The sequence below is a fragment of the Caenorhabditis elegans genome, chromosome I (assembly GCF_000002985.6).
Source record: "Caenorhabditis elegans chromosome I".
NCBI classification, from domain to species: domain Eukaryota; kingdom Metazoa; phylum Nematoda; class Chromadorea; order Rhabditida; family Rhabditidae; genus Caenorhabditis; species Caenorhabditis elegans.
In genome coordinates, this window is record NC_003279.8 from 13,814,407 (window position 1) to 13,835,260 (window position 20,854).

General features: G+C 36.4%; 2 protein-coding genes, 6 non-coding genes and 1 pseudogene across 11 annotated transcripts; 4 read left to right on the forward strand and 5 right to left on the reverse strand.

Moving 5' to 3' along the window:
• Positions 1–349: 349 nt before the first annotated feature.
• W09G3.6 lies at positions 350–13,582 on the reverse strand (the record flags this gene model as incomplete). Of its 2 annotated transcripts, NM_061016.8 has the most annotated exons (10): positions 350–821; positions 889–1,052; positions 2,631–3,475; positions 5,265–5,952; positions 6,920–7,180; positions 8,426–8,813; positions 10,279–10,775; positions 12,898–13,059; positions 13,111–13,198; positions 13,523–13,582. In NM_061016.8, the coding sequence occupies 10 exons, from the start codon at positions 13,573–13,575 to the stop codon at positions 590–592; spliced, it is 3,378 nt and encodes a 1,125-aa protein (NP_493417.1). The 2 variants fall into 2 exon arrangements, with proteins under 2 accessions (NP_493417.1, NP_001129796.1); NM_001136324.4 differs by lacking the exons at positions 889–1,052; positions 2,631–3,475; positions 5,265–5,952; ... (4 more) ...; positions 13,111–13,198; positions 13,523–13,582 and having other exon boundaries at positions 590–790.
• Positions 2,594–2,614, forward strand: 21ur-15386. The gene has a single exon (NR_050698.1).
• W09G3.15 lies at positions 5,102–5,153 on the forward strand. Its single transcript, NR_050699.1, has one exon. It is a non-coding gene; the product is annotated as an Unclassified non-coding RNA W09G3.15 (non-coding RNA).
• Positions 5,102–5,153, reverse strand: W09G3.14. The gene has a single exon (NR_050700.1). It is a non-coding gene; the product is annotated as an Unclassified non-coding RNA W09G3.14 (non-coding RNA).
• On the forward strand, positions 6,035–6,086 carry W09G3.12. Its single transcript, NR_050701.1, has one exon. It is a non-coding gene; the product is annotated as an Unclassified non-coding RNA W09G3.12 (non-coding RNA).
• W09G3.13 lies at positions 6,035–6,086 on the reverse strand. Its single transcript, NR_050702.1, has one exon. It is a non-coding gene; the product is annotated as an Unclassified non-coding RNA W09G3.13 (non-coding RNA).
• Positions 13,583–13,695: 113 nt separating the features above from the next.
• Positions 13,696–17,740, reverse strand: W09G3.1. Of its 2 annotated transcripts, NM_061017.5 has the most exons (6): positions 17,618–17,740; positions 17,333–17,570; positions 14,807–15,018; positions 14,329–14,399; positions 14,025–14,134; positions 13,696–13,972 (listed from the first exon to the last, which is right to left on the reverse strand). In NM_061017.5, exons 1-6 carry the CDS (start codon positions 17,725–17,727, stop codon positions 13,751–13,753), a joined length of 963 nt encoding a protein of 320 aa, NP_493418.2. In that variant the 5' UTR covers positions 17,728–17,740; the 3' UTR covers positions 13,696–13,750. The 2 variants fall into 2 exon arrangements, with proteins under 2 accessions (NP_493418.2, NP_001379455.1); NM_001392967.1 differs by lacking the exon at positions 14,329–14,399 and having other exon boundaries at positions 13,697–13,972; positions 14,807–15,784.
• On the forward strand, positions 15,256–17,201 carry fbxa-93 (annotated as a pseudogene). Its single transcript has 4 exons — positions 15,256–15,337; positions 15,389–15,469; positions 15,629–16,847; positions 16,935–17,201. Coding segments are annotated over exons 1-4 (1,649 nt in total).
• A 2,729-nt stretch (positions 17,741–20,469) lies between the features above and the next one.
• mir-2218.2 lies at positions 20,470–20,535 on the reverse strand. Its single transcript, NR_050703.1, has one exon. It is a non-coding gene; the product is annotated as a pre-microRNA mir-2218.2 (primary transcript).
• Between the last annotated feature and the right edge of the window lie 319 nt (positions 20,536–20,854).

A 20,854-nucleotide genomic window follows, 5' to 3' on the forward strand; every position in this document is an offset into this window, starting at 1 on the left:
GTTTTTATAGCAAAATTGACAATTTTCATGGATTTTTGAGTTGCTTTAGGGCAAAAAAAATAATTTTCGTCGATTTTTGTCAGATTTATTAGGGTAATTTCTGCTTTAAAAGTTCGGTGAAAAATGGCATTTTTCACTGAAAAACATGCAAAAAACAAATTTTTTGGTACAATTTATGATTTTTAACGCGAAAAAACTGATTTTTAACCGATTTCATAATAAAAAACTGGCCTGAAAACTGAAAATCTGCAATTATCAACAAAACTAAATCGTTTAAGCTTCAAAAATCCCTAAAATACTCGAGACAAGAGGTAAAAACTCGCGAAAATAGCAAAAAAATAATAAAAATCTGAGAATTCCAATTTATAAGCTTAAAATAGACCCGGAAAATGTACAAATTACAATTAAATTAATTTACAACAAAGGCAAATGCAAAAAATTCTTTAAAAACGAGATGAGGCAGTAAGTGCGCTCCACGGACAATTGACGTGTTCACCTAATTTTGGCGGGGAGTGGAAAGCGATTTTTGAGCAATTTAAATGAATTACAAGGGGAAAAATAGGAAAAATGAGGTAAAATAAAACAATTATTAAATCTTCTGATGACGTGGCGACATAATCGGTGACGCAACAGGCGATGACGTGGCAGAGGATCCCGCGCGAGTTGCTCGCCGAGCCCGTACTCGACACGCTACGCAGCCGGCATTAAATCTTCCCGTCAGGCAGATTTTATGATACACATGTCCACAGAAATACGAAATGACACCTCGATCCGCACCGCCAACTACCATTTTTACGGGAAGTGTGCACATTGGGCATTTTCTGGAAAAAAAACCATTTTTTAAAAATTTTAAATCCTAAATTTATCTGAAATATACAATTTTCCTACCCATTCGTGTCAACAATCCAGCTAGAGATCGACGGAGCCGGCGCTGAGCCATTTGGTGACGTCACTTTGCGGGATGACGTGGCGGCGGCGGCGGTTGGTGGGGGTTTGCCACGTGGCGCTACCCATCCAGAAGCTCCGACAGAGTCGAATACGGAAGTTATTGTCTTAAAATATTATCGATTTTAAGATTACAAAAAAACCAAGTTTGGCTTTTTTAATCGATTTTTACATAAATCGTGAAATTTCTCTTGAAAAATCGATTTTCCACTTCTGTTTCAGCCAAAATTTGAACTTTCTATCATTTTTCGACCCATTTCGCGACTTTTTCGAGAAAAAAAAATGATTTTCCGGCTATAAAATCGTTCGTTTTTCATTTAAAAATGTGTTGCAATCTCCAAATTTGGTTAGCTCGCCTAAGTTCTTTTACAAGATTGTCTCTATTGTCGCAAAAAAAAAAACCAATGTGAGAACACCTCTAAAAATATGTGAACACGAGAATTTTGAACTAGAAATAGACACTACAAGTCTGTTAGATTTTTATTTAAAAAAATAGAAACCGGCTGAAAACTGAGTGTTGTTATCATATTTCGTAAGTTTATCACATTTGCCAGACGTGAAACTGATATCAGAAATTCAGACATTGAAACCAAAAGCAAAATGTACAAACAAAATGTACCACCCACACAGTCTCCTCAGTGGAAATTGTCCAAGAAACTCATGTTCATTATCAGTTTTAGGTATGTCAACAAACAAATGTTCATTATTAGTTTTAGGTATAAAGTTGTTTATAGTCTTTGATTGAACCTGATGAAATGAACATATGAAGAGAAAATAAAGAATACCATTTCCGGTTGTTTCTCAAATTTCCCATGCACTGCACCGATTTCCAGCTTTTCTATCGAGCAGACAGTGGCATGTGCGAGAACAATAATCTGCTCTGCTGCGTCTCTATTGCTCCTAGCCACGCCCTTCGAGAGCTAAAAATTGGTGTGACCTTGTATGAGGAACATCTATCTGTATATAAGCATACGCGTTGGCTTTAGATATTCACTTTCTCTACAGAATGTCTGTTCCTAACTCTGGATGTCCCACGCATTGCCAAAATGTTATTCATATTTCTGATGAACCAATTACTACTGCACCACCAACTATTTGCCTCAAATATCGACTTTTCTTTCTACTCGGATTCGTCACGACTGCTGTACTCGTCATTGGTTTTCTTTTGTACAACGCAAATCGCGAAGACTTTTGAATTTGGAAAATGTTGGACAAGGGCAAGACGACGATCATTTTGTTAATTTTTTGAATTCGATATTTTTTCTTCAGTAAATTTTTCAACAACTAGTTTTGAAAGTTGCAGCGCTCATCGATTTTTCTTGCGGAATTCCGCTTTATATGCCATTTTCTCTCAAGAATTGAGCACGTCCGGATATTTTTGACCAAAATCAGGATTTCGAGCCAATTCTTTTATTCATTTCCAAAATGTTCAGCTACAGTATTATCAAAATATATAAACTGACATGTGAAACGTGGCTTATTTTTTATTTTGTTTTTTTTTTATTTAAGCTCCTCCCATTCCTGACCTTTCGTTGAAATTTTCATTTATTAGTTCATTAAAAAATGGGAGGAGCTTAAATAAAAAACAAAATAAAAAATAAGCCACGTTTCACATGTCAGTTTATATATTTTGATAATAGCGCTTTATTACCCATCTCGCCAAATTTTTCATCGATTCCTCTTACCTTAACCCCTAACAAATCCTTAAACCCAATTTCACGGGCTCCTATCACAACAATCGAACACCAATCAGCGGGCGCCATTCGCCGGGCAATATATTGATTTTCTGCGGTAATAATCGAGATTGTCGCCTTTTTTCCGATAGTAAAAACGGAAAGAGCGAGAAAAGTTCGCAACGGGACCGCCCGTGTCCATTGAAGACACGTGGCATTAAGAAAATCGATATTTTCGTCGGTTTCATCGATTTTAATCGGTTTTTCCCCGGGAAAATCGATTTTTTGATCAAAATCCTTGCAATCTTCAAATTTCCCAAATTCCCTCCGCATCACAATTGCCTCTAGCTTTTCCCGACTCGAATTACTAATACATCGCTCGAAAATCCGTTCAACATTCGGCCGAACTCCATCTTCTGCCATCCCGTTGGCCGTTTTCCACGCGTCGCTGCAAACTCGCTCCACCGTACTCAGCGACATTTCACACTTTGGACAAATTGCTTCCTGTGATGACGTCACAGATGCAACGTGGCGGAGCAGGGTGCTCCATGCTACGTGGCTCTGCGGAATTGCTCCATTTCGCTGAAATTCGTCACGGAGCACGTTTGCACCACCGCACACAGCCATCAGAAGTGACGTGGCAGCCCATGAGCGGTGCATACCACACGTGGCACAATTTGATGATGACGTGGGGGTGATGACGTCATCATCCAGAGGATTTGTCCAAATGTGCTCAGAAGTCGGTGTAGGACCCTCGGAGCCGGTTGTCAATGTGTAATCTGTGTCGGATTTTGGTACATTGTTGCTGGAGGTTGGAGATGAGGTGATGATGACGTCATCGTTTGCGTGGGAGGAGTCTGCAAGGAGAAAATATTGATTTTTTTATTTGAAAATTCGAGATCAGCGCCCGTTTTTACCCCTATCTAGGCGGTTTTCGCGAAATTTAGAGTTTCTGTGCATTTTGTCGTAAGATATGGTGCACTAGTGAGTTATTGCGTACTTTTGGGGTTACAGTGACCCGGAAATTTCAAACTTAACGCTAGAGACTCCGAAAAAAAGCCACCGGGGTTAGAAAATGACGGGGAATTCGAATTCGGTACGGAAAATTGGTGAAAAGTATTTTTAAACCTGAATTCGTGATATTTTTCCGAAAAAGTATATTGAAACTTGATTTTTATCGATTTTCCATATAAAATTCGAATTCAGCGCCCGTTTTCACCTCTGCCGAGGCGGTTTTAGTGAAATTTCAGGATTCTGTGCATTTTGTCGTAGGATCCGGTCCCCGGACGAGAAATTGCGTACTTTTGGGGCTACCGTAGCCCGGAAATTTAAAAATTAACGTTAGAAACTCCAAAAAAGACTACCAGGGGTAGAAAATCACGGGGAACTCGAATTTTGTACGAAAAATTTGCGAAAAGTATTTTTAAACCTTAATTCGTGATATTTCTCCGAAAAATTTCATTGGAACTTGATTTTTTTTAGATTTTCATGTGAAATTCAAATTCAGCGCCTTAAATTACCTCGCCTAGACGGTTTTTGCGGAATTTGGAGATTCTGTGCATTTTGTCGTACGATACGATGTACAGGATAGATATTGCGTACTTTTGGGGCTACAGTAACCCGGAAATTTCAAAATTAACGCGAGAAGCCCAGAAAAAGACCCCCGGAGACAGGAAGTCGCGGGGAATTCGAATTTAACACTTAAAATTGGCGAAACAAAGTTTTTAGGGCAATTTTTCCAAAAAATTTCATTCGAACTCGATTTTTAACGATTTTCCATGTGAAATTCGAATTCAGCGTCCGTTTTCACACCTAACGAGGCAGTTTTAGTGAAATTTCAGGATTCTGTGCATTTTGTCGTAAGATACGGTGTACTGGCGAGACATTGCGTACTTTTGGAGCTTCAGTTTCCCGAAAATTCTAAAATTAACGCTAGAAACCCGGTAAAAAGCGAATAGGGGTAAAAAAATCACGGGTAATTCGAATTTTGTACGAAAAATTGGTGAAAAATATTTTAGACCCTGAATTTGTGATATTTTTCCGAAAAAGGTACATTGAAACTTGTTTTTTATCGATTTTCCATACGAAATTCGGAATCCGCGCCCCTTGTTGCCCCTATCTAGGCGGTTTTCGCTAAATTTTAAATTTCTGTGCATTTTGTCGTAAGATACGGTGTACTGACGAGAAATTGAGTACTTCTGGGGCTACAGTAAACCGAAAATTTCAAAATTAACGCTAGAAGCCCAGAAAAAAGCCTATTAGGGGTAGAAAATGACGGGAAACTCGAATTTAACACTTAAAATTGGCGAAACAAAGTTTTTAGGGCAATTTTTCCAAAAAAGTACATTTGAACTTGATTTTCATCAATTTTCCATGTGAAATTCGAATTCAGCGCCACAATTTACCCATAGCCAGGCGGTTTTTGCAAAATTTGGAGATTCTGTGCATTTTTTCGTAAGATACGGTGTACTGGCGAGAAATTGCGTACTTTTGGGGCTACAGTAACCCGAAAACTTCAAAATTAACGCTAGAAACCCAAAAAAAAAAAAGCCTACTAGGGGTAGAAAATGACCGGGAGGTCGAATTTTGTACAGAAAATTGGCGCAAAATTCAGATTTTTGAGTATTTTCAGAAAAAAACTATTACGTTTTTTAATATGCTGCGTAAGCCTCAAATCAAGCCACATTTCGTCTTGTTTCCGGCGCATTTCCTCGGAAATCATTCCCATATTGTTAACTGCCACGTCATCAGCATTCGCTACAGGTACCGTAATCGGGGTTACTGTAGCAATGGGCTTAGTTGTTGTAGTTTGTAGTCTGTGGCCGGGCCGAATGACTTTTACGATTTGTGGCGGGTTTTTCGAGATTTTTGACCCATTTTTCTCGGGATTTTGTGGGTTTTGGGAGTTTTGGGAATTTCCAGAATTCCAAATGGCCGTTAAATCCACGGGAACGGCCAGCGCCAACTCGGCCAACGCTTTTGCCGCGTTGGCAATGGTTACGGTAGGTGTGAAGCGAATTTCGTCTTTTTTGATGCCTTCCAACTGTAAAAGTGTCCTCAGTGACTCTTTTTCAACCAATTTTTCCGAATTTTCATCCTCCAAAATCTGACGGGCCCGGTGTAGAATATCCTCTTCGCACACGTCTGGGGTCCCGTTTTTACGCCAATATTCTTGGCGGAGCTCCAGGGAAGCTGGTTCTGAAGCACGTTTTTCGAGGGGAATCGGAGATTCTGGACCACATGGGCTACTGCGGGATCTTTCACGGAGAGCTTGTGGCGTGGAAAAGTTGAAATCGTCGTCGTAGCCACTGCATTGGGCGGCGGTTTGAAGGACCTGGAAGAAAGAATTGTTGATTTTTGAGCTTAAATTCGAATTTCTCACTATTTTTTGTCCTAGTTAGCCTTTTACTAGGATATCTAGCGTTAATTTTGAAATTTTCGGGTTACTGTAGCCCCAAAAGTACGCAATTTTCTGTCAATCCTACGACAAAATGCACAGAATCTCCAAATTTTCCAAAAACCGTCTAGATAGGGGCAAAAACGGGCGCTGAACTCAAATTTTATATGGAAAATCGACGAAAATTGAGTTTGAATCGACTTTTTCGGAAATATTACTCAATACTTACGGAGCAATCTTTTTTCCAATAATTTTAATTGTCAAATTCGAATTCCCCACTATTTTCTGCCCTGTAAGGCTTTTTTGGGGTCTCTAGTGTTAATTTTGAAATTTTGAGGTTACTGTAGGCCCAAAAGTACGCAATTTGGCGTCAGTACACCGTATCTTACGACAAAATGCACAGAAACTCCAAATTTCGCGAAAACCGCCTAGCTGAGGGTAAATTGGGGCGCTGAATTCGAATTTCGTATGGAAAATCTATGAAAATCAACCAAATCTCACGACAAAATGCACAGAATCGCAAATTTTCGTAAAAACCGTCTAGATAGAGGTAATAAGGGTCGCTGAGCTCGAATTTCGTATGGAAAAGTCTCGAAAATTGAGTTTGAATATACTTTTTCCTAATTATTAGGAAAAATCTTTTTTCTAATGATTTTAAGTGTCAAAATCGAATTCCTCACTATTTTCTGCTATAGTAGGCTTTTTTCTGAGACCTCTAGCGTTGATTTTGAAATTTTCGGGTTGCGGTAGCCCCAAAAGTACGCATTTGCCCTTCGTGCACCATATCCTCCGACAAAATGCACAGAAATTCAAATTTTCGTAAAAACCACCTGGTTAGGGGTAAAAATAGGTGCGGAATTCGATTTTCACCATGAAAATTCTGGAAAATCAATTCAAAACTCACCCTATGAACTCCACTGGGTAATTTCTTGGATTCCGGCGTCTTTTTCAGTTTTTTCAACGATTCTTTTCGCTCCATCTCCTCAATATTATTATCATACGTGGATTGATTGATTTTCCGTTCATCCAACATTTTTTGAAGGGCTAATTGTAGTTTTTCAGTCTCTTTTTTACGGGAAAGTGTTCCTAATCCTTCGATAATTGTTGTCAGAAGTGGCATTGGATAGGTGATGTGTGGAGAGCAAAAGAGCACAAGTTGGGCACTCTGAAAATTGGGAATTTTAGCTTTTTTCCGGACTTTTAGCTCCAAAAATTCAAAAATTGAGTGGTGGAAAATTTGAAAAATTCAAGTTTTTAATATCAAAATTCGAATTCCCCTCACTTTTCAACCCTAGAACCATTTTTACGGAGCCTCCAGCGTTAATTTTACTAGTTTTGGGTTACTGTAGCGCCAAAAGTACGCAATTTCTCATCCGGACACCCGATCTTACGACAAAATTCACAGAAACTCAAAATCGTGCGGAAACCGTCTAGATAGGGGTAAATTGGGGCGCTGAATTCGAATTTCGCATCAAAGACTGGTAAAAATGAACGTTTTCAGCTTTTTTGACGCAAATTTCAATTTTGACGCAATTTTTCCGAAAATTAAGCTTTCTGGCAAAATTTTCATACGGAAATTCGAATTTCTTGCCGTTTTCCAATCTTTCAGGCTTTTTTTCAGCTTTCTAGCACTAAATTTGAAAATGTTGGGGTACTGTAGCCCCAGAAGTACGCAATTTCTCGTCCGGACACCGGATCCTACGACAAAATGCACAGAAACTCAACATTTTGCGAAAACCGTCTAGATAGGAGTAAATTGGGGCGCTGAACTTGAATTTCATATGGAAAACTGGTAAAAATCAATACTTTCAGCTTTTTCGGCGCAAATGCCAATTTTTTCTGAAAGTTAAGCTTTCTGAGAAAAGTTTCATGAGGAAATTTGAATTCCTTGCCGTTTTCCCATCTATTGGGCATTTTTCCAGCTTTCTAGCACTAAATTGGGAAATGTTGGGTTACTGTAGCTCCAAAAGTACGCAATTTTCGGTGAAGGCACCGTATCATACGACAAAATGCACATAAACTCAAAAATTTGCGAAAAAGTCCAGATAGGGGTAAAATTAGGCGCTGAGCCCGAAGTTCATAAGGAAAATCGTCAAAATCGCCATTTTGTCGGGAAATTAAGACTTTTCATAATTTTTACCTCGACTTTTACGAATTCATACTTTATTGTTAGGAAATTCGAATTCCTCGTAATTTTTTACCCCTTATGGCTATTTTCTGGGCTTCTAGCGTTAATTTTAAGTTTTCCGGGGTACTGTAGCCCCAAAAGTACGCAATTTCTCGTTCGGACACCCGATCTTACGACAAAATGCACAGAAACTCAAAAATTTTGCGAAAAAAGTATTTTTTGGGGTAAAAAAGGCGGCTGAACTCGGTTTTTTCAGTGATTTTTCCGAAAATTCAAGTTTACCTGCATAAAAATGCCCTTTAAATTCAATTTTTCCAGCGTTTTTTGTCTCTCAAAAACACTAAATTTTCGTAATCCTTTCGAATCATTGAGCAACACAAAAATATCATTTCCACACGTGGAAACATCCAAAATATCATAATCCAGCTCAGCGCAACACGTCACACGTGACGTCTCCATTTCCACGACACAGATCCGTGAGCCTGCTGTGGAGACGACGAGGCTCCGCCCACCACCATTGTCCACGTGGATTACATGGATCTTTTGCAGTGACACATCTTGATTGTCCGGGTGGAGTCCGCAGAATTGGGCGGAGTCTGTTGGGAAGGCGGAGCGAAATGAGATGGGCGGTGCACGGGGTATTTGACCGGATTGACGGTATTGATGGGTTCTGAAATTGAAAAAAATATTTTGGGATTTTTTGTGAAAAAAATTTTTAGTGTCGATTTACGGGGAAAATCAAAATTTTTGAAAAAAAGTGTGTCAGTGTGTTGATTTACGAGAATTTTGTCATATTTATTGAAATTTTTTCAAAAATTCAAAAATTTTTAAAACTATATTCTTCGTGTAGATTTACAAAAATTTTCAATAATTAAAAAAAAAATTTTCTGATTTTTTAAATTAAAAATTTGGAAAAAAAGTTTCAGTGTAGATTTAAGAGCATTTCTTGGATTTTTTGCGAGAAATTTCGTGTAGATTTACGGGGAAATTCAAAATTTTTGAAAAAAATGTGTCAGTGTTGATTTACGAATTAATTGAAAAAAAAAATTTTGGTGTCGATTTACGGGGACATTTTGAAGAAAAAATAAATGTTTTGGAAAATCAAAAACTGAAAAAAAAAAGTATTTTCTATTTTTTTGTGTAGATTTACGAAAATGTTCAATAATTTTTTAAAAATTCATTTTTTTTCAAAAAATTTCTGCAAAATTATGTTTTAGTGTAGATTTACAAGATTTTTTAATTTAGTTTTTCAGAAACTTTTCGGAAAACTCATCTTTTTTTCTTTTTTTTCGTGTAGATTTACGAAAATTTTGAATATTTTTTTTCAAAAATTTTTGAATAAAACACAAACGTTTCAGTGTAGATTTATGAGAATTTTTCTAATTTTTTTGAGAAATTTTCAAAAAATGAAAGAAAAAATGTTTTTCTTCTATAATTTCGTGTAGATTTACGACGAATTTCCATTATATTAAAAAAAATTTTTTTTCAATTTGTGAGAAAATACACATTTGCAACAAAGAAAAACATGCTTCAGTGTAGATTTACGAGATTTTTTAAATTTTATATAAGTGATCGACACATTGTTTTTCAATGTTCGTGTAGATTTAGAAGAAAAATTGCAACTTTTCAACAAAAAAAAAATGGCTCAGTGTAGATTTACGAGAATTGCATTTTTTCAGAGATTTTTCAACAAAAAATCAATCACTTTTTCTACTTTTCCGTGTAGAATTACGAGAGATTAATAAAAAATTATTATGTTCCAGTGTAGATTTACGAGAATTTTTTTAAAAAGGAAATTTCATTAAAATATTTATTTTCTATTTTAGATATACAAAAATTTTATAAGGAAATTAATTTTTGAGAAAAGAAGCATTCGTGTAGATTTACGGAAACTATTTTTTGTTGGGTCTCTTTTTTTTTTTGAAAAACCTCGTAAATCTACAGCAAAACTTGAAATTTCAATTTTTTGCAAAAATTTCCAGAAAGTTTCAGACATTTCTGAGGAAAACTTTTTTTTTCGTAAATCTACATCAAAACTCAATTTTTCGAATTTTTGAGATCTTTTCGAGAAAAATTCCTAAATGTTGTTTGGAATTCAAATTTCGTGTAGCTTTACGAAATTTTAGGTGTTTTACCTATAAACAACTCCAACCAAATTCGCTTCCCATAACCTTCCATTGGGTCTCGCAGCGACAATAAAAGCACTTTCTCCGTGTACATAACACGCACCAAGTGGTGCCGGAGAGCTTCTCGTCTTCTTTCCCACTTGTTGAATCGTTCCGGACTCCACGTGGAAAAGATGGGCGGCTAGTGACGTGGCAATCAGTACGTGCGATTGAAGAGTATCGATTTGAATAATCTCTCCATCGAATTTCATCAATTTCTGATGGGCGGCTCGGAAAACGGAACGACTTGTTAACCGATGACAATGTAGAGTACCGGATGAGTGTCCAGAATATACAGTTTTCAAGTCGGCAGACCATGAGAGAGCTGTTACACGATCAGGGCTCCGAGCATCACCGGGTGTTGAGTAGATCAGTGTTGGTGGTTGACCATTGTTGAGTTGAGCCACTGAAACACGTCCACTATCACCTCCAATTGCCATTAGTTCTTCCGATGGGCTTACTGAGATCTGGAATTATATTATTCACTAAAATTATGGTTTATCAAAAATAAATCGTTCTAGAACTAAAATTATCAAATTCAAGCAATAATATTGTATAAAAATTAGTACCGCATATAGTAATTATGGCAATAAAACGATAAAGTACCAATCAGGGGTGTGCGGCAAATTTGCCGAATTTGCCGTTTGCCGAGCTCGGCAAATTTGCCGAGCACGGCAAATTTCAAAAAATTAGATTTGCCGAATTTGCCGAGCTCGGCAAATTTCGAACTTTGCCGCACACGTCAAAAATTTTACAGTACAATTTTGACTAAAATTATTGATTTTTTCGCCAAAAATTTAGTAAAATGACACAAAATTGAGTTAGTTTTATGCTTAAGCAGACATACTACACGGAACTAATTCAGAAACCAGATGTGTGTTAAGAATTCGGTAGTTTTGGTGTTCCAAAAAACATCAAAAATTATCAAAATTTTCCGAGTTTGTTAAGCACGGCAAATTTGCCGAATTTGCCGAGCTCGGCAAATTTTGAGATTTGCCGCACACCCCTGGTACCAATACGGTCTATACCGTATTAATACTATACCGTACTAATACGTACTAATGGTCTATAGGATCATGTACATTACGATACTACTACCCTCTTTCGGGTGTTAATACAATGCTATACGGTACTGTCATTCAATAACACCTTAGGGTACTAGTCAGAGGTGGGTGGATATTTTCTAATAATGAATTTATCAATAAGTATTGATGTAGTTATTCTGGAAGAAATGTATCCGAACAAAAGAGTAACTATTAAGCAACATTTTAATATGATAAAACCTAGAAAAACTACAAGTTTTCTGTATAAACGATATGCAAGTCCATTATCCGATATCCGTAATATCCGATATCCGATGTTGCTCGGCTAATAAGTTTTAAGGTCTCGGTAAGGAAAACTTGTAGAATTTTTCTAGGTTTTATCATATTAAAGTGTTGCTTAATAGTTACTCTTTTGTTCGGATACATTTCTTCCAGAATAACTACATCAATACTTATTGATAAATTCATTATTAGAAAATATCCGAAAAAATATCGGCATAGTAAAAATATATGGTATTATGCTATACGGTATTAATATAATATGGTAAGGGACTAATACGGCACTGATACAGTACTAATGCAGACCAATATGACCATACCAGACTATAATACTTTATAGCACTAGAACAGTACTATAAATAAGGTTCTAATATGGTACGGCATAATTTCTATACGTTGATAATACTCTGCCGTAATAATATGGTCTATAGGATACTAACACGGTAGTGTACTTAACTAATTTATAACTATACTTATACCGAAATAATTAGTACGGTACTAGTAACATACGGTACTCGATACAGTACTTATACGATCTACTAATGTCGTCTATATCGTAGCCCTGGTTTTCAGCCCTGGTCTCATTTTGAAAGAATCGATTACTTGGCAAGAGGGATATCAAATACTGGATCATATTCTTTTAGACCTCAACAGTTAACCAAACAGTTTTTGTTGAGGGTAAGTTCTTCTTGTAAGTTCAAAAATCTGTTATACTGCATTTCAGGATGCTTGGCAAAAGTTCCATTTTGGATTTGTGCAAGTTGCACTAGCAGACGCTGAGGATGGTGTCATGTGGAGTAAACCTACACCATTCCCATGATTCGCAAAAAATTTTCCCGTGGTGGAGAGTTGAACTTGGAATAGGATTAAAGCTGGCCCACAGTTTCCAAGAGGTACTAATACAGTCTATACGGTATTAATACATCAAATAAACTAACTAGTAAATTTTAGAAACATAACAGTTAGTAGCAATTATTTAGATTATTGATAAAATACAATTGTTAGGTGTTTATATAATCATTAACTGCCAGCTGTTATTAAAACATATCCCCACAGTCAACCGGTTTTCTTATCATACCACCACCTAACTAATTATCACACTATTTATTGTTGTATCGGGGGTTATTATATCATACTATCACATTTTCATTCAAAAACTAAAAATTGCTCGAAAATTCGGATTTTCGACCTATTTTCCACTTGGAATTCAGTTATTCGTTCAAATTTTCACATTTTCAATGTAATAATATGATTTTCAAAATCTTACCGTACTAATTTGGCCATCGCGTGTCGTGAACACCTGTACAGGTACCGGAGCACCCGAATTCGTTCGAGATCTCGATTTGGCGGCATATCTCGAGAAAATATAGACGGATCCCGTCGACGTGCCAAGGCACAGAGATTTCGATGTACTCGCCACACATGTGTACTGAAACAACATTTTGGCATTAGAGCGTATTTGCAGACAGCCAAAAATTACCTTAACCCGTTTCGTAGAGTTTGCCGGAAATGCGAGCTCATCCAGTGACGTCAGTTCGACGAGAAAATGCGTCGGAATTCGATCGATACTGTAAGGAAAATCGATTTTTCGGTGAGTTTTGCAGTGGAGCGCGTTTGAATTTGAGAGGTTTGGCGGGAATTAAAAATTTTTGAAATTGTTCAGTAAAAATTTTCGGATATTCATGGGGTTTTATCCGCAAAAGTACATAGTTTTCGATGTTTTTGTGGATTTTCGCATTAGAGCGCATTTGCAACGGGGAAAATTTGAAATTTCAGCGAAATCGCAGTGGAGCGGACTTGCAACGACTGAAAATTGAAAATTTTGCAGATTTTTTGTGCTTTTTCACTGATTTTCGATATTTTTTCGCCGGAAATTCGAAAATTTCGCTTACAAATCGTCGTGGCTCCCCCTGGAAGTTGATTGTACCTCATTGACACCTTCCATTCTGCATCTGGAATTGATTTTTTTCGAGTTTTTCACTGAAAATCTGAATTTAATAGAAAAATCGATAAAAAGAGGGAAATAGTGACCCAGAGAAGCAGAAAAAACACAGGCACAATGTATAAAAATACAGTTTATCAGTAAAATTATAATATGATAACAAACATTTTAAAAACCCTTAAATAACCACCGCACTCGGTCGATTTCTCGCAAAATTCAATTTTCCAGCGACTTGGCACGGTGCCAGCTCGATTTTTCCACCGATTTTCCGAATTTCAAAAACTTCCACATCATCAAGTGCTTGTCGGGAGTTCCATCCGCCAGCCACGACGAGCCACGTGTCGCCGAGCACACATGCCACGTGGTTTTCACGTTTTCCACGTAGTTTCGTGTCGAGAACCTGGAAAATCGGGGGATTATTTTCATTGGAGCGCACTTGTATCTTGGCTTACTTCGGATTTTCCGGTTTTTAAGTCATATTTTATGATGGAATCGAGCACAAAACATCCGTCAAATCCGCCGATTAGAAAAACACTGGAATCGATTTGAATACATGTGTGACCTGGAAAAATTTGGAATTTTTGGGGGTAAAATCGATAATTTAGCTGAAAATTTTGATGGAAAATCAGAATTTTAACGATAAATTTTGGATTTTTTAGGTGAAAAATGAAGACTTTTGCTGAAATTTTCAGATGTTTATGGATTAAAATCAAATGTTTCACTTAAAAGTCGGTAATTTCGCATAAAATCTGCTACCTTCTACTGGATACGACAAAAAACCGGCAAAATCGCACGAATAATCGGTGAAATCCTCATTGAAAGTGATTCTGAAATTCGAAAAATATTTGAATTCCCGGATAAAATCTTTGAAAAATTAGAAAATTTCGTTAAAAATTTAATTTTTAGTTTTGGTTGAGGCTTAGACTACAAACTACAATATTTCCAGCCTCAACCAGAAATTAATTTTAACTTTGGTTGAGGCTCACTATCACACTACAAACTACAAAATTTATTAGCCTCACCCAAATACAAATTTCGATTTTGGTTGAGGCTCGGACTACAAACTACAAAATATCTAGCCTCAACCAATAATTTTCACGTTTTTCATTGTTGTTTTTGGCCTATTTTCGCCTAATTTAATCGTTTTCATTGCAATTTTCGGGGGACAGACTTCATTTTTATCATTTTTAATTCATTTCCAAGTTTTTCCAACAGAAAAAATAGACAAATTCACCTCCGAATCGCCTTGCTCGTCCTCTGTTCGTCTTCCCACCCGCCAAACATCAGAAATTCGCCATTTTTAACCTCTAAAATCGTGGAATTCTTAATTTTTGGCGATTTTTTCGCGAGTTTTCTGCATTTCCACATAGTTCCGCTGTTATTTAGCACTTGAACATCATCAAGACATGAATGGGCTTCAAATCCTCCAAAAATTGGCTTTTCGGACTGAAAAATCGCTATTTTCACGTGGAAAAGTGGCAAAACGAATTAAATTTACATTTCCCACAAGAACGTTTATGAGAAATGCAATCGCGCTTTACTGAGACGACTCCGTTTATTTTAAAGTCAATAATTTAAATTATAATTTCAGTTACTACCACGAAAAATGGACATCTGATCTGATTTTAAAAGAGTTTCGCAAAGGAAAGCCGTGTCTCGAATCGTACAAAAATCTGTGTGAACATGCCGGTGATGTCGTCGAATTCCGCGAGTTCGCATTTTGGTATAATCGATTTTATAACGGAAATTTCGATTCGACAAGCTAGTGGGTTTTTCAATTCTAGCTGAAATAATTCCCAAAAAATTTTTTTTTCAGCAAACGTCCCAGCAAGGAGCTTTCTGACATACCAATCGATATTACTATGAAAATTATGGACAAGCTGAATTTCGTAGATGAGTGAGTTTTGGTTTTAACTAAAATTGCCTGCTCTTGATTTTAACAACAACAAAAAATAACTAATGGGGTTATTCAAGTAGTGTCGTGAAATTAAAAAGTGTATTTCAATACACTTTTTGCCTTATTCAAGTATCTTCTATAACATGTATTTCAATACAGTTTGTGACGTAACTTCGCGACATTTCTCGACAAGTTTCCACGTGAGGAAAGCTCCTTGCAGCGAGGAACAAGAGTGGAGCTAGCCAGAATCCGATGCGGTCACTCAACCATGGTCCCAAGCTATTTCGCGAGAATCAACAACGACACGGTGCCAGCCTGCAAGAAATGTGGCGATGTCACAGGGAATGTGGAACACATGCTGAGATGTTCTATCCAACCCCCGCTCACTCCGTCTAAACTGTGGACGGATCCGAAAAAGGTGGCAGAGGCACTAGGCCTCCCCACCAGAATTTTCGATCCAGGCGGATCTCAATGATCCAAGGACCTCCACGGACCCAACGTGGTGCTTTGCACCACTACTACTACTACTACTACAAGTTTCCACAGTTGTTTTATCAGAATTGTTCTGCTGCGACGGCAAATTGTGTGGATTTTCACACTTGTGTTTTCACACTAGACGCCTTTCTCTGTGTTTTTTGTTCAGTTGTTCGCTTTCTGGTGGTCGGATAATGTCGAGAAATGCCGCGAAATTACGTCACAAACTGTATTGAAATTTTATTGTTTCAGATGTCGTGTGCGAAAGGTTTCACGCAGTTTTCGTGACCTAATCGATGAGCGTGGCGTCAAGCGTGCAAATGTGAATTTTCGAAGCTTTTCCTGGTTTTCTCGCATAGAAATTGACGATACAACTTTTCATTACGGAGGTCTGAAGAGTGGATGTGAGGTTTACGAAAAAACTCCGTACCGACCAAAGAAGAAGCTAGTGAGAGGCGAGAATCATGTGAAATTGGCGCTTTCCGATCTGATGATTGTGCTGAAAAATCCCAAACAGCGAATCGAAAGCATGACTATTATGATGAACACAGTCAACGAAGAGAACGTGAAGCATCTGGATCAATTCCTGAAATCTCTGGGCTTTCTTGGCTTCAAGCTTTCCGTCAGCGAGATGGATTTGCGGCTCGACGAACATACACATTTTCTGCCAATCATTTGTTGTGTGAAGCCTGGAGTTTTGGACCGTTTAGATTTGGATTTGAATATGAAAAGCGAGGAAGCGGTGTACAAGAAGCTTGTCGAATCGGACCAATGGAAGCAACTCGGATATCTGAGTTCCACCGTTTCCACTTCTTTCAAGTTTGAGCACTTGGTTCATCTTCCAAACTTTCGTGCTCATCTGGACGGACAATTCATTAGAGAAGATGTGAAGTTAGCGTTGAATGTAAGTTTGGGAATCATTATATCAGGAAATTCGGAAAGAGATTAGCAAACGAAATATAATTTGGAAGAAAAAAAATCATTTTTTCAGACGTTACTCTCTGCCGAAAACTTTGAAGAATGGAACATCACTTCAGATGATTTGGATGCGTTTCCGACATTTGTCGATTTACTCGGACAACCGAAGCTTGCTGATGACAGGCGTGGATGGATCAAATACGACTTTGAGGTGGAAGTGCCGAGCGGCGGAAAGCTCGTTTTCGAGTATCACAAGACAAAGGAGTCTCGTTTAAATATTCATAAAGTGAAAAATGGCAAATTCCATTTTCAGGGTTATTTTATCAAACTTCCCCAATGAAAAATTAGCGCTGTGCATTTAAGGTTTTGGTGTTTTATCGATTTTTTTTTATTAATAAAGAAGTTGGAGTTGAGGCCTGATATCTTGTAGTTTGTAGTAGTCTGGGTCTCTTTTTTTAGATGAAACCTCACCGAATGAGTATCCCAATCGAATCCTGAACAACTCGCGCCAATCTCCAACTTTTCATCCAAAAAAATCGATCGAATCTCTCCAATTTCCGAAATCTCGAGCATTTCCATTGAATCCGTATGCTCATTCGGAGCCGAACATCCTCCGGCGACCAAAATTCGTTGGTTTCCAGCCAAAAAGCACGCGGGAGATCGTCTTGCAATCGTTAATTGCCCACAATTTTCAGAGATCACGTTCACGCTGAAATTTCTAGAGTAAATTTTAGATTTTTAACAGAAAACACCCACGAATCGCCGGCTTTTTCCACGTGGATTCTCTCGATTTGTCGAATTGGTTCCCGTTCGGCCGCCAGGGCACATCCACCGATAATATACAGATATTTTGCGGTTTTGTGCATTTACATCGGTTTTCTGGAAGACTATAAAATTGGAAATAAAAATTTTTTAGTGAAAATTCACTGAAAAACAATAGAAATTAAAGAAAAAAGCGTTGGTTGAGGCTCAGACTACAAACTACAAAATTTCTAGCCTCAACCATTTTGGGTGAGGCTTTTGAGTGAGGCTTAAATCTGTGTAGTTTGTAGTCAAAATTTTTGATTTTTATGGGTTTTCAAGGTAAATTAGAAGTTTTACGAGAAAAAAGTAAAAATTAGGCAAAAATGATCTAATTTATTATTGGTTGAGGCGCAGACTACAAACTACAAACTACAAGATTTCTAGCCTCAACCATTTTTGTTGGGCTTTTCAGTGAGGCATAAATCTTTGTAGTTTGTAGTCAAAATTTTTGATTTTTACGGGTTTTTGTTGAAAATTCAAGTTTTTAATGAAAAAAAAGTTAATTTTTGAACTAAATTTCGTTTTTTACGGGTTTTCAATGAAAATTTAAATTTTTAGATCAAAAAGTGAGAATCCGCAGCTAGTTTTTGAATATTAAAAAAAAATTTTTTAGCTACAAAAAAAAAATAAAAATTAGGCAAAAATGGGTTAGTTTATTATTGGTTGAGGCTCAGACTACAAACTACAAGATTACTAGCCTCAACCATTTTTGTTAGGCTTTTGAGTGAGGCTTAAATCTTTGTAGTTTGTAGTCAAAATTTTTGATTTTTATGGGTTTTCGTGGAAAATCGGAAGATTTATAATAAAAATTGGGTTTTTATTGAAAATTCAAGTTTTTAATGAAAAAAAAAAGTTAATTTCTGAACTAAAATTAATTTTTTAAAACGTTTTTTTGAAAGTAAACTTAAATTTTTAGAACAATTATTTAAAAAAATCTCAACAATTTGCTACAAATTAAAAATTAGGCGAAAATGGGCTAAATTATTATCGGTTGAGGCGCAGACTACAAACTACAAACTACAAGATTTCTAGCCTCAACCATTTTTGTTGGGCTTTTCAGTGAGGCATAAATCTTTGTAGTTTGTAGTCAAAATTTTTGATTTTTACGGGTTTTTGTTGAAAATTCAAGTTTTTAATGAAAAAAAAGGTAATTTTTGAACTAAATTTAAATTTTTAGATCAAAAAGTAAGAATCCGCAGCTAGTTTTTGAATGTTAAAATTTTTAGCTACAAAAAAAAAGTAAAAATTAGGCAAAAATGGGTTAGTTTATTATTGGTTGAGGCTCAGACTACAAACTACAAGATTTCTAGCCTCAACCATTTTTGTTACGTTTTTGAGTGAGGCTTAAATCTTTGTAGTTTGTAGTCAAAATTTTTGATTTTTTACGGGTTTTCGTTGAAAATCGGAAGATTTATGATAAAAATTGGGTTTTTTATTGAAAATTCAAGTTTTTAATGAAAAAAAAAAGTTAATTTTTGAGCTTAATTTCATTTTGCACGTTTTTATAATAGAACATTTCAAATTTTAGATCAAAAACGAAGAATTTGAAGCTCGGTTTTGAATATTTCCCAAAAAATATTTGAAAAAAGCGATTCCTCGATAGTCTGCAAAGAAAAAATTATTGGTTGAGGCTCACACTACAAACTACAAAACTCTTAGCCTCTCAACCATTTTGAGTGAGGCTAATTTTTTTGTAGTTTGTAGTCGAAGCCAGTTTTTACCTAAAATTGACGTTTTTAGTCGAAAAAAACATGTTTTAGGTCGAATTTTTTATTTTTAAATCGAAAATTTAGGTTTTAAATATGTATTTTCTCACTTAAAATGTTTTTTTTCGCCAAATTCCGACCCGTAAAATGAATTGGTCACTTGTTGGTGGCGGGGCGGCGGTGGTCATCAAAAAGGTTTCATCATCAACCAAAATGACAAGTGGTTGAGCTTTAAAGAGATGATAGAATTGAGAGGACATTGAAATTGAAACAACGACGTATCGAATTGCAATCTCTCTACGAGAAATGTTACAACACTTCAAGGGTCTCTCAAGGAAATTGATGGAATGGAATAGGAGGGGTGGCAAGGCACATACACATCATTAAATAGCACTTTGAGCAGGAAAAAAACACCTTTTTTCGAAAAAATTGTGCTGAAAATGAAAATATTGAGCTTTTTTGGGGAAAACTCGAAAAATCTGGAAAATTACTGGTTTTTTAAACTTTAAATAGCTTTTTCAGCCTAAAAAATGCTTGAACTTTTGCATATTCTAAAGGGAAATCGGAAAATTTAAGACAAAACTAGCTAGTTAACTAGGGGAAAATTGATTTTAATATTCAAAAAAAAGCGAATTTGAAAAAAAAATCAACTGTTCCAGTAAAAATTCCGAAAAATTCAGGAAATTTCACCTTTTGATAGTGAAAAAAGATTGGTTGAGGCTCTCACTACAAACTACAAAATTTCTAGCCTCACCAAAGATCTGGTTGAGGCTAGAAATAGTGTAGTTTGTAGTTTGAGCCTCAACCAAAGGGTTTTTGGTCATTTTTCTGGGAATTTTGAATAAAACATGGGATATTCGACAGTTTCAGATGAAAATTAGTTTGATAAATGATAAATTTAGCTTTTTTTGAGGAAAAACCGGAAAAAAAGCTGGAAAATTGCTGGCTTTTTGAATTTTTTCAAAAAAAAATCTGTTTTACAGAAAAAAGCGAAATTTCACTTTTTCCCCGCAAAAATTGGACAATTTGAAGAATTTTAACGGCCAATTTGAAACAAAAATCAGAAAATTTTAACTTTTAAAAGCGGTTGGTTGAGGCTCTCACTACAAACTACAAATTTTCTAGCCTCACCAAAGAGATGGAAAATGATGTAGTTTGTAGTCTGAGCCTCAACCAGCGGATTTTGGCTCATTTTTCATGGAATTTACATTAAAATACAGCATTTTCGACATTTTTTAACGAAAATTAGTGTGGAAACTGACAAAAATCTCATAAAATTTATAATTTTGAGTAAAAATCTCAAGTTTTTCCAGAAGAAATTCGCTCAATTATTAAATTTTATAGCAAAACAAAAAAGAAAATCGATGAAAAGCCAACTAAAATGCACTAAAAAGAGCAAAATGTGCATCGGGCTGGCTCCGGGGAAAATGATGGCCGCGGCCGCCATTTTCCAAGGCCACCGGGGCTTATTGCATTGTTTATA

What these genes read in the sequence shown, in the direction of transcription:
- W09G3.1 (NM_061017.5), bottom strand. Translation starts at nt 17,727, where the DNA reads ATGCACAAAACCGCAAAATATCTGTATATTATCGGTGGATGTGCCCTG. An exon ending in TCGATTGGGATACTCATTCG is followed by an intron (nt 15,019 to 17,332) that starts GTGAGGTTTCAT and finishes GCGATTTTTCAG; the next exon opens with TCCGAAAAGCCAATTTTTGG. An exon ending in TAAAAACCGGAAAATCCGAA is followed by an intron (nt 13,973 to 14,024) that starts GTAAGCCAAGAT and finishes CCGATTTTCCAG; the next exon opens with GTTCTCGACACGAAACTACG.